This window comes from Platalea leucorodia, assembly GCF_965183815.1.
Source record: "Platalea leucorodia genome assembly, chromosome: 14".
NCBI lineage: Eukaryota > Metazoa > Chordata > Aves > Pelecaniformes > Threskiornithidae > Platalea > Platalea leucorodia.
Genome location: NC_138836.1, coordinates 1553066 through 1566893, shown reverse-complemented (window position 1 = coordinate 1566893; position 13828 = coordinate 1553066). Strand labels below are relative to the sequence as shown.

Below are 13828 nucleotides of genomic sequence, written 5' to 3'. Positions count from 1 at the left end.
CCCGCCCACGTGACTGCCGGCTCCCGCGGGAAGGGGAAGGGGCAGCGGCGCGGCCCGGCTCGCTTAAGCCCAGCCTGCCTTAAGCCCGGCTTTAAACTGGCGCACATGACACCAGGCTTTAAGGTGTGCGTCCAGCGGCCTCGCCTGTGCGCTTAAGTCGTGCGCTGAACGCACATGACGTGCTGCGTCCGGAGCTGCCGCGTGAGTCAGGCGTGCCTGCAGCCTCTGCCTTACGTTGGGCGGGAAGCGGTGTGCAGCTGGGGCCGGGCAGGCGTTAAGCTGTGCCTTAAACAGCGCGCTGAGGGCGCGCGTAGCATCCTGCGTCTGCAGCCAGGCACTTAATAGTTAATTCCATAAATAGTTCATTAAATGCCCATTTAGCACGCTGCATTTGGTCGCGCGTTAACTTCGTTAGCTAGCGCAGTACATCTGCGTGCGACCTGCTGCGCCTGGGGCATTAAACGCACACGTAGCAGTGCTGCGGTTGAGGTCGCACACGTGTCAAGCGGTGCACTGAAGCATGTTGCAGTTGGGGCTGGGCGCGTGTTAAAAAGTGCATGAAATGCACGTTCAGCATCTTGCGTTCCTGGCTGATCCCGTCCTGCTGCACAGCGTGATTCGGGAGCAAAACCTGAGCGATGCAGGACGGGCTTTGCCCTACTTGGGAGGTGCAGAATTAAATTCCTGGTGTGGAATTGAAGCTGCTTTTTAAACCTGGGTTAGGTGAGGCGGAGATGCAGGGAGCTGCAGAGTGCACAGAGGTGGATTTCCACCTCCATGGCTGCCGGTCGGGACCCTGCCAGAGGGGTTTCACAGCGCCCTGGTGTGCACAGCCCTGCGTGGGGCCACGGGGCAGCCAGGGCCGGAGTTCGGGTTGTGCAGAGAAGGGGTGAGCCAGGAGCGCCCCGGGTGCCGGCGGCCTCCCTCGGCAGCCCTCCCTGGGATGGTGGTGGGGCAGTTTGCAAGGCTGCAACCCCCTGAGCAATGCGTGGGGTGGGCAAGGGGCACCAAGCGTTAAAGGCACAGGGTTGCAGCTCAGCGTGCTCCTGCTGCTGCATCATCAGTATTGGGGGTCGTCGAACCCCTTGGGGTGCCCCCACTTGTCCGAATTGCAGGAGTCTCTGCCTGGGCCACTGTGCAGCTCTTGGGGTCCCCCCCAGCGGGGCAAGAAACCAGAGAGAAAAGCAGTAAATGGAGCATGGAAACGCGCCGAACGCAGGCACCCTGCAAGGGAGACTGGGGGGGAAATGGTGCCAAAAGAAACCACTTTGGGGCACAGCCAACAGCCTGGCTACGGCACTGGCCGGGCAGAATGAAAATCTTGCCGAAGCTGCTCTGCGTTCCTGCTTTTCTGTGTGCTTTGCGCTGTGGCTACTGATGAAACCAGGCTGGCCTGTATCCAAGTAATCGTTCTCCAGCTGCAGGATCAGACACTGCCAGAATTTCTTATCCTGCAGCATGAGAACAGACTCGGCATCATACCTTAAATCTTGCTGCGTGGTACCCCATTGCCCCAGCAGCTGGGGCTCTTCCTGCATCTCCGTCCCTCATGCTCTCCGAACTTCTCAATCACCATTTTCCCCCACTTCCTTAACCTTTCTCAACCCATCCATAGCCTGGGGGAGATCTGGAGGATCTGGTGGGCTCCCTGTTGCTGTTCCCGCTGGGTTGTGGTGGGGAAAGGTAGCCCCTCTTTATGCCAGGATGCCCAGGGCTCGGTACGTGCACTGAGCTGCAGCCAGGACTCAGCAGGGAAGCTGTGAAGCTCCTGCAGCCCCTTGGGCAAGGAAGGAGTTTTGGGGCACTGTCACCTCATATCTGGTATCAGGTACTGGGGTGGCACGAACTCAGATCTGTTGCTTTCCCGCAGGCCCAGCAGCCGTTGTGTGAGATGCTGCCAAGTGCTGGGGTCTATTACTTCCCCTGGGAGATCAACAGCTCAGTCCCAGAGGGGGAGGCGCTGAGGACGTTTGGCAGGTGAGAAAGGCACCCCGGTCTCCTTGCAAGCCAGGCCTTTCCTCCGCTGGCCAACCCCTCTCCCTTTGTTTGTAATTGTTCTCTCTCTGCACTGCTGAGCTTCCCAAACCGATCGTTCCCAGGTTGTGCTGCTACGACATGGCCCGGTCTGAAGCTGTTCTTGCCGCTCAGCACAGCTCAGCTCAGTACCAGGTCTGTGTCGACACCAAGTTTGTGGAGCCGTTCCAAGCCCAGCTGGGATCTTGCTACATGGTCCTGGGAGAGGCTGAACACAGGGAAGGTAAATGCTCCAGGAACCAGTGCCCTTTGCTGCTCTTCATGGTCCATCAGCTCCTTCGTGGCTCCCTGGGGGCACGGTGAGACGCGCTGTCACCGAGGTTAGCGTCGGCCGAGGCAGGCGCATCTCGTGCGGCTGCCTCCGGTCACACCAGCCTGTGATTCAGCAGGGGCAGCCTGTCTCTCCTTGTTGACCATAAGGACCACCCTTATCTTGGTGAAAATCTGGTGCTCTGGCACAGATTTCATTAGAAACAAGAAGCACTTCAGCAGCATCACTGAGCTTGTGAAACCCATGCTAAAGCCATCTGGCATCATTGCCAGCCACCACATCGTCTTCGTGGCTGATTGATTGCAGCCATACCTCATTGCGAGCCGGCTGGGTTGGTCTTTGCCATCCTTGAAAGGCTCTAATTATCTCCCTGCCCTCAGACGCGGGGCGTGAGGAATGCAGGCAGGCTCTGTCAGGCAGGGCACCCTGTTGTCCTTTCCTGGGGTGCCCTCAGCGTTACTCCGGCAGCACGGTGCTTTGTGTGGGGAGTGGACCTGGGCTGGGCCGTGGGGCTGTGAAGCAAATCCCGAGTGTTGTCTTGGCCACACCTGATAACAAGCATTCGCATTCGTGCCATTGAAATCCTCGGTGGCACATGGAAAGCCACACTGCACGTGGCATCTAGTGAGTGACCTGCGAAGCCACTGCTGCCAGATTCCTTTAGAAAGACGTTATTTTGGTCATCACAGCTTAGGAGTGAGGTGGCCCCATTTTGCAGGGGCGGAAGGGGAGCGGGCTGAGGTGGTGGCTGTGTCACCAAGGTGTGGCTCCTTTTGTGCAGCTCTGTGTTACCATTTGAATGCCACCAATGGTTATAGTCAGCATGGAGCCTCTTCTAAGCCTAGGTTTGTTCTGTCCTCTTCTTGTCTGCACAGAGGCATTCAGAAATGAGCTTAGACCCGTCCCCGATGCTTTTTAGACAGGGAAAACCAAACTTCATCCAGCCACGAAGTAACCAGATGCTGCATGGCAGGCACTGGCACCGACATGTCCTGGGCTCAGCGTTCCCCGGCGCAAGGAGAGCGCAGTGTCAGTCCCCAGCATTTTGTAGCCAACAGGGCAGAGGGAAAGCACGTCACTGAATTAACCTGCTCCCGGGCCTGCTGCTCGTGTCGGTGGAGGCACGCGGCCGGTCCGGTCTCCTGCAGGTTCTCAGGCTATGGTTATTTGGCCAGCTGGAGCCATATGCTGCCTGAGGGAACCTCTCTGCCTCTGAGCTGCTCCCTCTGTTTTTCTTTCTACAGAAACTTCCTTTTTATATTCCCAGGTGAGGGTCTTGTGGTAAAAGCGCGAATATTGACCTGCGTGGAAGGGATGAATGTGCCCTTGCTGGAACAAGCCATACAGGAGCAGAGGAAATACTTCAGCGAGAGGCAGGAGCGGATGGGAAGCAGCACGTCCTGACAGCAGCTCTGAGACCAGCCATACGCTGGCCCTTGCACTGCCATTTGCAACAAATACGTTAAAAGTAAATTTAGAAGGTGGGCTTGCAACATACTGCTTTTTGCCATGGCAAATAGCAAAGTCAAGTCAGTAAGCAGGGAAACGCTTGAAGACTGTGAGTCAGTATGTGACTGTGGGTTGTCCGTTCACACCAGGTGTCATCCCTGAAAATAGCTCTGGGAAGTAGGTTTGTTGTTGTTTACAAGGGTGGTTAAGGAAAGGGAGCGCTTGAGTTATACTGGTCCTTTTGTAATGCAAGGCTTGGAGACGTCAGAAAAAGGAGAAGTCTCCGAATCTGGAGTTAAACAGCTCACCCACACGCGCTGCTGAAGCGCAGCGCGTTACCGGGCACATCGGACGCCGAGGGCATTAGCCAGAGTTCGTTAGGCCTGCGTGGCTGCGGGTCCGTGAGTGCATGCGCTTGGTTACCGTGACTCAGCTGCCGCACTGGAGCGTTCCTGGCCAAACACTCGCATCTGGGCTGACCAACAAAGAAACAAGAAGAACAAAGACTTACTATTTTCAGTAGCACCTTCCTCTCCAGGTCTTCAGGAGCTGGTGTCCAAGGGGGGAGATTGACTTTAGCTCCAAAACAAATATTTGCAGTGCCCTGAGAACCACCACTTGAATTTCTTCCTTGACACAACTAAGTTTAGGAGACCTTAAATCACTAATTTTTTTTAAGCATCTAAAGGTTTTGACTGATATTGTCCTAAATAAAGATTAAAAGATGAGGCAGCCTGTCTTTTATTGGTTAAAAACCTCTCTTGCTAAGGCAAATGCATTAGGCCCTGCGGAAACCCCATGGATGATGTAAGAAAGTTTAGTGATATGCAATTTTCCTCCCTCTCCTAAGTACTGGGTGTGTAAGGAAGTGCTTGGCTTTGAAAAAATTGCAAGAAGAGGAGATGAAGTTACATCAGAGCCACTCTGGTTTAAGAACACGGTGCCAGGCCCACCTGGCAGAATTAAACCTTCAACAAAAAGACAGAAAATCACTAATGTGAGACGAGAATAAAATGTTAGTGCACGAGAGAGAAGAGTCTCCTGTGCTATAGGAATCCCTGGACCTGGAGTGAGCTGGGACTGTGGTTTGCAGGGGAACTCGGCCACCTGCAGCCTTTTCTGCTTTTTGCTCGGATTCTCTGGTGAAATATTTAGAAAATAAGGACTGAAGCCGTACAATGCACAGCAGCAGATCAAAATGCAACAGGTATTGGCTAAGTCCCCTGTTGCCAGCAGGCTTGATTCAAGGGCCTGAGATGGCTCAGTAATTACAGTGCTTGCTATCATCTTTAATCATAGTTTAGCCTTTTGTTTTTCTTCACACAGTTACGGAGATCCAAAGCCCTGCCTCAGCATGCTCTCTGTTCAGCCCAAGTCCAAAAACATGATCTCAAAAGGCAAGATTTTAACCTGGTTTTGTAAGAGACAATGTGTCATCTGTCGTGATGTGTTTATGTTTACACCTCATCTCCTGTCTGTTCTACCTTCCTCCCTGTGCTTAAATTTTATCCAGATGGCCAGGCCTGCCAGGGAGTTGGGGATATCCAAGATGCCAGGACTGGGAATATCCAAAATACCAGGTTCCCACAAGCGTTATGAAAAAAAAAACCACAAACCCAACCAGGGAGGAAGAGGAGAGCAAATTTGGCAATGACTCCGGATGGGGACGGGAGTGCAAACTCAACCTGCACAAGCCACCGGAGAACCCACACAGGAGTGTGCCGTGGCTGTGTGTAGATCCCTCTTCAGCCACAGAGCAACCACACTTTGGTTCCTTCAAATTGGGAAAATCAGGATCAATTTAAAAAAGATTTTTGAGCTGGTGGCTCAGCAATGGGCTAAATCAGTCCTTTTTTAGGTCACCTAAAAGTTGGGGTCTGCACTGTGGACCCACGCAGCCAGTGGGCTGCCGTGTCCTGCGGTGCCCGCCCAGAGCCGCGGAGCCCGCCAGCCCTCCAGAAGACAGTCCCTGTGGCTCTACCGGTCCTGGTGCCACGTTGCATAATATTTTTTTTAATCTTGTCTTCTGTCAGCTGTCAAGTCAATGATTAATCCCCCCGCCAAGGACATCTTCCAAAAGGCTGACCAAGTGGCACAGCCCATGGTGGGGAGGTTCAAGGGACAATTGCACAAGACAAACAACACAAAAAAAGACATTTCTGCTGTGTGTTTGGCCTGAGCGTGTCCCAGGGAGCCCGAATTACACACCACGGCCCCTTGACGCCAGCCCCTGTACCGACGGCGCTGCAGAGCTTCCCTTGGCCCTGTGCAGTCCCTGCCGCCTTTCCCGCAGGCCCAGAGCACCTCTTCACGTCCATTTTACTCGATTTTTTGCTTTAGCCAACACACTCTGCTACCTCAGTCATAAGCAACCAGTCCCGGGCAGCTGGTGCACGGTGTGTTTGGCTCTTTGGGTCTGCCCAAAGACCCTCGGACACCCCAGCCAGCCGCCGGCGTGCCCGGGCAGCCCTGCCCGCGGCTGCCCCAGTTCAAGGCAGGTCCCTGTGCTGGGGGAGCAGCAAGGGGGGACCCAGACCCCAAAAGCAGCTCAGGGAGAGCAAACACCTCCTGCACATTTGGGGTTTTTTTCCCCCCTTTTTTTTCCTTTTCCTCAGAAAGCGGCGCCAGCCCCCCCCCCCCCCCCCCGCCGTCGCGAGGCTGAGGCAGGGCCATGGACGCCTTCCAGGAGGTGTTTCAGAAGGTGGAGAAGATCGGGGAGGGCACCTACGGCGTGGTGTACAAGGCTCGCAACAAGCGGACGGGGCAGCTGGTGGCCCTCAAGAAGATCCGCTTGGACTCGTGAGTGGGGCAAAGCCCCGGCACCGGGGGCTACCATGGCTCGGCCCAGCCCAGTGCCCACCCAGCCCGCCATGGCACCAGGCTGGCCGCTTCCTCAGCAGGGCGGCAATGGGGTGCCGAGGCGAGGAAGGCAAATGGCTGCTCTGGGGCCAGCAGTGCCATCTGTGGGGAGATGGCTGCCAGCGGAGCCCAGCAGTGCCCCAGCCCCAGCCATGGGAGTGAGCAGCAGGCCCCTGAGCCCAGCGTCCAAAATGGTGTGAGAGGCTCAAAAAAAGCCTGACATGAGAAAAAAATAACGTCTCTATTGGCTTGTACAAGCAGCTAGGGCCTGACCCGGCGCTACCTGGCCCTGGCGCCATGGCCCAGGGCAGGGGGACGTAGCCGCCATTTTGGGAGGTGGCCTCTCCCTCGGGGTGTGGTGCCGGGGCCTGGGAGGCTCAGCCTCAGCAGGGCCGGCTTCGACCCCTCCAGGATGGGGACCGAGCAGATAAAAGATTATTACTGTTCCCCTGGGTCAGCCCTGGGCTGTCTCCACGATGGGTGTCAGTGTGGACCAGGGGCCATGGTGGTGGGACTGCACCCCATGGCAGCCCCTCAGGACGGAGGAGGCGGCTGCCTGAGGGGCAAAGAGCTTTCATCTCCCCACACCTCCAAAAAGCAAAGTTTGGGCATTTCAACCATTGCTTCTCCAACTGTGCCCCCAGGTGCTCCCAAACAAGCTCTGTCCCGCAGCTTGCACTGTCTGGGTCACCCCCTCCGTCCCTGTCCCCACGGCTCCATTTCCCCTGCCTGGCCCCAGCCCGCCCCACGGACACCTCCATCCCAAACCGGGGCGCCCGGTGTGAGAGACCCTCCCCGGGGCAGGCGATGGGGTGCAGTGAGGAGGGACACAGGACCCCCATGGGCTGCCAGATCCCACGGGGGACGGGGTGCCATACAACCCATCTCTGCCGCAGGGAGACCGAGGGCGTCCCCAGCACCGCGATCCGAGAAATCTCACTGCTGAAGGAGCTGAAGCACCCCAACATAGTCAGGTAAGACCTGGATGAACCCTCCCCAGCAGCGTACTGACGAGCTCCTGCTCATCCCCATGGGGAGCTCTGGGGACAGGCAGCAAGAGGGGCCGTCCAGTCCCTCCCTGACTGCGCAGAAAGGAGCAAAATAAACAGAAAAATGCAGGAATCGCTTGCACTTCCCTGGCTGGCAGCAATAGCCCGCAGCACTGCCACTTTCCTCCAGCGACACAGACTCGTCCAAGCTGCTGCCGCCCCGTACTAGATGCTGCTTTTATGTCTGCCTCTCTCTGCTCCAGAGGACTGGCAGAGCAGAGACAGCTGTGGGAGGAGGGATATTTGGGTATGTCCAGACAAAGGTCTGGAGAAGGTCTCCAGTCTCTGTAGGAGACTAACACTCCTGCGTAGCATGGATTCCCACACAAAGGTACTGAAGGGAGCGCTTGCACGTCTTTTGCAGGCTCCTGGATGTCGTACACAGCCAGAAGAAGCTCTATCTGGTGTTTGAGTATCTGAATCAGGACCTGAAGAAATACATGGACTCATCCCGAACTGGAGAGCTTCCTTTAAGCTTGGTCAAGGTACAGTGCGGAGAGAGCGCTAACGGGCTGGGCAGAGAGCGTGTCCTTGCTGCCTTCTGCTGCGCAGAGCCAGCACTGAGCTGCTCTTACCCAGACTGCATCTGGAAGAGATTCATCCTTGGCTGGAGGCATTCAGCCTCTCAGACCGCAAATGTTTCAGCTGGGAAAACCTCCTGGCACTATTGCTAAGCACATTTGTTTCCCAGCTGTTTCCAGGCTCTTCAGCCCATCTCGCTGCAGAACAAACTGCTGGTAAGAGGACAGCTGAGGGATCTATGGCTAACGGCCTCTGTACAGAGTAATGGATGGGTGGAAGGGACAGCCACTGCTTGGATTGGAGTCCCTCTGTCCCCATGTAGGGTTGGAGCCGTTTGTGCGCATCCCTGAGTAGTGGCCCACAAGCCTGGTGTTGCCTTATAGCAAGGTCTTTTTTCCCATTCAGGTCTGTAAATGATCCAAAGCGTGTTGGTTCACATGATCCAGCCTTCGAAGTGGTTTCATTGTGGCCTTGTCTGAAATCTCTCCTTAGAACTACCTTTTCCAGCTGCTGCAGGGTGTGAGCTTCTGCCACTCGCACAGAGTCATCCACAGGGACTTGAAGCCGCAGAACTTGCTCATTAACGAAGCAGGAGCAATCAAGCTGGCTGATTTTGGACTGGCAAGGGCTTTCGGCGTCCCCCTGCGCACATACACTCACGAGGTATCGCTGAGGCTCCCTGCCACCCGAGAGGGGGGTGCACAATCCGTAGTGGGCGAACAGCAGCAGCATCACAAGTTACTCCTCCGTAGCTGAGGCACAGCTGTGCCCAGGCACATGCCCTTAACCTAACCCGCAGCTGAGGGCTTACCTCATGTCCCCACAAAGTCTGCTGACTGCTTCTACCCTAGCCTGCCTGCAAGCTGGGTTCCCACCTTCTCCACATAGGGTATATTTATTTGTTCCAGAGTGTCCTGTTGAAGAAGGATCTGTTAATCCCGATCTTGCTGTCACCAAGGTGTCTGTTTATGCAGCATGGCCTTGGCACACTCTGATTTGTACGGTCGCTGCGTCACAGCTGAGAAGGGAGGATCCCATGCCTCTGGTTTCACCCAGGGAAGCTAGACAAAGCTTGTTTGTTGGTTCCTTACCAGGTGGTGACTCTGTGGTACCGAGCCCCTGAAATACTGCTGGGATGCAAATACTACTCGACCGCTGTGGATATCTGGAGCATCGGCTGCATCTTTGCAGAAATGGTAGAACGGGTTTAAATAGTCTCTTTCATGAGCAGGGAGGATGCAGCCGCCATGGGAAGTGGGGGAGGAGGGACAAGATGCGGAACACCTGTGGTGCTGGGGTGTGTATTACGGAAAGCCCACCCTGAGGCTTAGCTGGTCCTTAGCTGCGGGCTCAGAAGGAAATCTGCCACCCTCAGGGGCCTGGCAGAAGGCAAAGCAGCCTCTCTAGTCCAGCTGCAGTTCCAGGCATACAGGAATGCGATGCCTGTCCTTGCGGAAGGGGTAACTTCGGTGTTGTTGCAGCATTTTGATCCTGGGAGGAGAGGACTCTCTTGCAGGTGTCCCCGCAGCAGGCTGCGGAGAACTAGCGCTTCATAGCACGGCAGAGTGGATCGCCGAGGGGTCCGTACTCCGCTTTGAAGAGCTCTTGTTACCCCTGCAGTGCAACAGCTCCCAAAGCCCCCAGCTGCAGATCAGCAGAGCTTGGGCAAGTAGGCGGGGAGGGAGCTAGCCTGCAAGAGCAGATGTTAGGAAACTGGAGACAAAGAGGGATAAGGGACTGGCTGAAAGAGGACAGCCTCAGGAGAGCAGGGATCCATGGAGAGGAGCTGGAGACAAGCAGACAGACACCCGTGACTTCCCCAACCGCTGCCTGGCAGAATTGCTGCATTGTAACTGCCCTGCTCCTGCAGTTTGCATCTGCTGAAACAAAGGGTCGCTTGCAGCGGGAAATAGGGCACAGAGCTGATGGAAAGGTGGGAACTGGCTTTTTTTTTCCCCCCTCAGGTGACCAGGAAGGCCCTGTTTCCAGGGGACTCCGAGATCGATCAGCTCTTCCGGATCTTTCGCACCCTGGGCACTCCCACCGAGGCGACCTGGCCCGGGGTGACCCAGCTGCCTGACTACAAGAGGGACTTTCCCCAGTGGGCAAGGAAGGAGATGAAGGAAATTGTTCCCAATTTAGATCGAGACGGAAGAGACTTACTGGTGGTGAGTGAGGGCTCAGAACAAGACCTGGGGGACAGACAGGACCTTTTCAAACTGGGCAAAGAATAGGGATATTTGGGACTGATGTACCCAGAAGTGCGTTAGCTGATCTGGCTCTAATGCTCATCTCTGCCACTGCAGAGACACCAAATCATCGAATAGGGCTCAGTCCTGGCTCTGAAGTGGGGCTGTCAGCGCAGGTTCCTCTAGGAAACCACTGCATCGAGGGTGAAGAAACCCCTCTAGCGTAACCCCCATGGGAACTTCAGCTGCGGGTCACTCCCGAGGCCCAGAGAGGGGAAGAGGCAGAACCAAGCTCTGCATCTGCGCCCAGCCGTGTGCGGGTGCGACCGATCATTTGTTTTCTAAAAGCCTAAATCTGCTGGGTTTTTCTCTTGGCAGCAATTGCTCCTGTACGATCCCAGCAGCCGCATCTCAGCCAAGGCAGCCCTCAATCACCAGTACTTCTTCTGGAGGAGCCCGCGGAGCCCTGAGGAGCGCCGTGCGCTGCAGAGACGCTGCAGATGAGAAGACACAGCTCTCCCCATGCACTTGCACCCCCGGGTAGCGGTGCCGATCTGGTGTTGGGCACTTCGCAGGGGGCTGCCAGGGTCTCATTTCTCCCGAGGAGCCTGGAGGGGACGTTCTTGCGTTTAGAGCCTCTCAGCCTGTTGCTGGGGGAAGGTTTGTCGAGGTTACAGCCAGCAGAGCTGTTTTGAAGAGGTCCTGTGCAAAAGGGTGAGGGTATTTATCAGCATAAACCGCTGAAATGTAGGTGAGGGAGCATCTTTCCGAGGTCTGTCCTTGCACTGGTCAGCCCGCTAAGGTGGCAGACGGTGATTTCTGTCTCTCCAGCACTGGAGCATCCCCAGGTCCGTCGGTGGCAGGTTCTGACACCAGGGCGTGCTGGAGCTCCACTTTGGATAGGGGAGCGCTTCTCCGCTCAGCCCTTTGCTGCTGTAACCAACGACTGGGCTTGTCAGCACTAGGCAGGCTGTTTAATCCGAGCTGTTTAACAGAGCTGGCGTTCTGCTGTTCCACAAGCTGAAGAGCGCTATCAGGTGTCTTAATTTGTGCCTTAGCTGGGGCCAGGAAGCCGAAAGATCCAGCTAGCGTAAAGCACTTGTTGCCTATGGCTGGAAACGGGAACAGCTGAAACACGGGCTTTCCATCGCAGCGCCAGATGTAACGCTGTTCCCTGCGCTTTATTGTCTTGGCCATGGTTTTGCTGTTAAAACGTTTGGAGAATTGTCGCTAACTTTTGGTGTGGTTTCAACATCTTTTTTTTCTTTCAGTACAGAAAAAAAATAAAAGCTTGTTACCTGTTCAGAAACCTTGGTGTTTATTGTTTGGCACGGCCCAGGGGGCTAGTGACAGGAGGGTCTGGCTGGTCCTTTCCTCCGCAGCGCTCTTCTCCCTTCATCGTCTCCTGCACTCTTTCTTTTACCCTTTCCAGCCCAAATCCTTGGCGGGTGCGGGGACGTGCTCGCAATTCTGTTGTGGAAGGAGGGGCTGGTAGTTCTGCAGCCCAGCGCTGTCTCGGTGTGGTAAGGTGGGCTTGCTTTCCATCAGAGGTTGCCACAAACAGTTCAGAGTTATATTCTACTCACTTAAATACTGAAAAGACGCTTTTTTAACTGAGGGAAGCCGAACTGCTGCACTCCTGTTTTTCACGCGCGTGCACAGGCGCCCTCCCAACGCCGGTGAAGCCGGGCGCTGCTCTCGGCGCAGCCTGACAGCTCCCCAAAGCTCACGGCCCCGCAGTCTCACGACGGATGAAGAACGCAGCAAGGCGAGAGGCGGCCGCAGGCGCAGCCGGAGCACAAACCCCCCTCCCCAGGCACCAGCGAATTCGTGCAGGGGAGAGAAACCTTTAGAGTCGCCCCTGCCAAAGCCCCTCTCAGCCCAAGCCCTGCCCGCCTAAAGCCCAGCTCTGCTGCCCTTTGGCTTCCGCCATCGCTCCTTCCTTCTCCCCACCCAACAAAAGGCAGCGGGTGCCTCTGCTTAATTCCCGACATCAAAAAGACCCGTGGCAGCCGCACCTCCTGACAGATCCCCGACAGCGACGCCCCGGGACCTGTTGCTCACCTCCCTCCGGGCCCTGCCACGCCGCCGGGCTCTGCCTCCCCCGCAGGTTTAGAAGCCACCAGGACCCGGGCAGCTCGCTCGCCTCTGCAATTTGCACAAATTAGGGGTTTTTTGGGGGTGGGTGGGGGTTGCTTGGCTTTTGAAGCTGCTGTTAGGAGTCATGCTGGAGTGGCTGCCGGGAAAAAGCTGACCTGCTTGTGTTCGGGAGGGGTGGTTTTCTGCTTGAGCAGGGCAGAGCAGGCAGCCGGGCTCCCGCAGCAGCCTCCAGAGCCGGCGGCAGGAAAATGGAAGCCCCGCTGTGCTCCTGCGGCATCTCGCGTCCTCCGCGGGACGGCACCCAGCTCGCAGGGGCACGTTTCCGAGACAGGGATGGATTCTGCTAGGGGAATCGTTGCCCTGCCTTTGCACACGCGTTTAAAGTCAATTCATTTTGTGCAGATAATGCTCCGTTGTTTGCTCTCTGCAAACAAATGCTCGTGTTGTACCAGCCAAACTGTTTGCAGAAGAGTTGTTTTCTTTTTAAAGAGACCTGCGTTAAGAAATAAATACCAGGGACATTCATCCGCTCCAGAAACATAAATAAAAATACTACAGCTCGTCTAGCCCGACAAAATGAAGCAACAAGCTGAATTTCAAACATTTATGAGCCAACCCCGCTGCCAGCAAAGGGAACCAACAACAGCTGTGTCGAAATAACCGCTCTGGGAAAGCCACGGCGCAGCGCCATCGTCCCGCGCCCCCGCTGCTTCCTACGGAGGCATCAAGAGGACGCGACGCGAGCCGCTCTCCGCGGATGGGGACCACTCCACGGCAAAGAAAAGGAATTGTTGGTGGGGCTTTTTTCAGAACCAAAAGGCAGAGCAGCCTTCAAGGAGACTGCTCAGCCAGCCAGGCTGCTCAGCCGCCTCATCGTCTCAACGCCTTCGCCCAGCCCTAGGTAAATGCCTCCCACCACGCGGTTAGGGAGCGCTTTATCCAAAATAATTAACTGACTGCTAATTACTAGAACTCCAGGTTCCTTAGTTACAGAGCATTCCCCAAAACTATTTAATCAGCTCTTCAGGAAAGACTCACCACGTGAACATCATACTGCTTTAAGAACAAGCACGGTTTTACCTCATTTGCGAGGGCAGCAGCCCCGACGAAGGCAGCCCCGCACCCTGCCCCACGGAGCCGGCCGAGGGGAAGGCTCACAGCAAACTCACCTGTCGGACAGAGCCGAGCCGCAGAAAAGGCAACAGCCCCGTTGCTGATGGATCCTCCCTGCTTTCAGCCGGCCGAGGGGAGCAAAGCAAAGCACAGCAAGGCTGCTCCCAGTAGCTTTGAAGAGCTGGGACCCGAGGACTGCGGGGAACCGCACTGGTCCGGGGCTCCTTGGTTGCACTGGGACG

At 56.0% G+C, this 13828-nt stretch overlaps 2 protein-coding genes across 2 annotated transcripts; both read left to right on the top strand.

The window, feature by feature from the left end:
- Positions 1-8: 8 nt before the first annotated feature.
- TEN1 (TEN1 subunit of CST complex) lies at positions 9-4381 on the top strand. Its single transcript, XM_082326615.1, has 4 exons — positions 9-201; positions 1871-1977; positions 2100-2257; positions 3573-4381. Exons 1-4 carry the CDS (start codon positions 175-177, stop codon positions 3707-3709), a joined length of 429 nt encoding a protein of 142 aa, XP_082182741.1. The 5' UTR covers positions 9-174; the 3' UTR covers positions 3710-4381.
- A 2044-nt stretch (positions 4382-6425) lies between these two features.
- On the top strand, positions 6426-11070 carry CDK3 (cyclin dependent kinase 3; the record flags this gene model as incomplete). The annotated part of the gene is made up of 7 exons (XM_082326816.1): positions 6426-6553; positions 7510-7587; positions 8027-8147; positions 8677-8847; positions 9279-9380; positions 10149-10352; positions 10752-11070. 7 exons carry the CDS (start codon positions 6426-6428, stop codon positions 10875-10877), a joined length of 930 nt encoding a protein of 309 aa, XP_082182942.1. The 3' UTR covers positions 10878-11070.
- Positions 11071-13828: the final 2758 nt, after the last annotated feature.

Coding starts and splice junctions, on each gene's coding strand:
- TEN1 (XM_082326615.1), top strand. CDS start 175: ATGACGTGCTGCGTCCGGAGCTGCCGC. Junction 202..1,870: donor GCTGCGTCCGGAGCTGCCGC/GTGAGTCAGGCG, acceptor GCTTTCCCGCAG/GCCCAGCAGCCGTTGTGTGA. Junction 1,978..2,099: donor GCGCTGAGGACGTTTGGCAG/GTGAGAAAGGCA, acceptor GATCGTTCCCAG/GTTGTGCTGCTACGACATGG.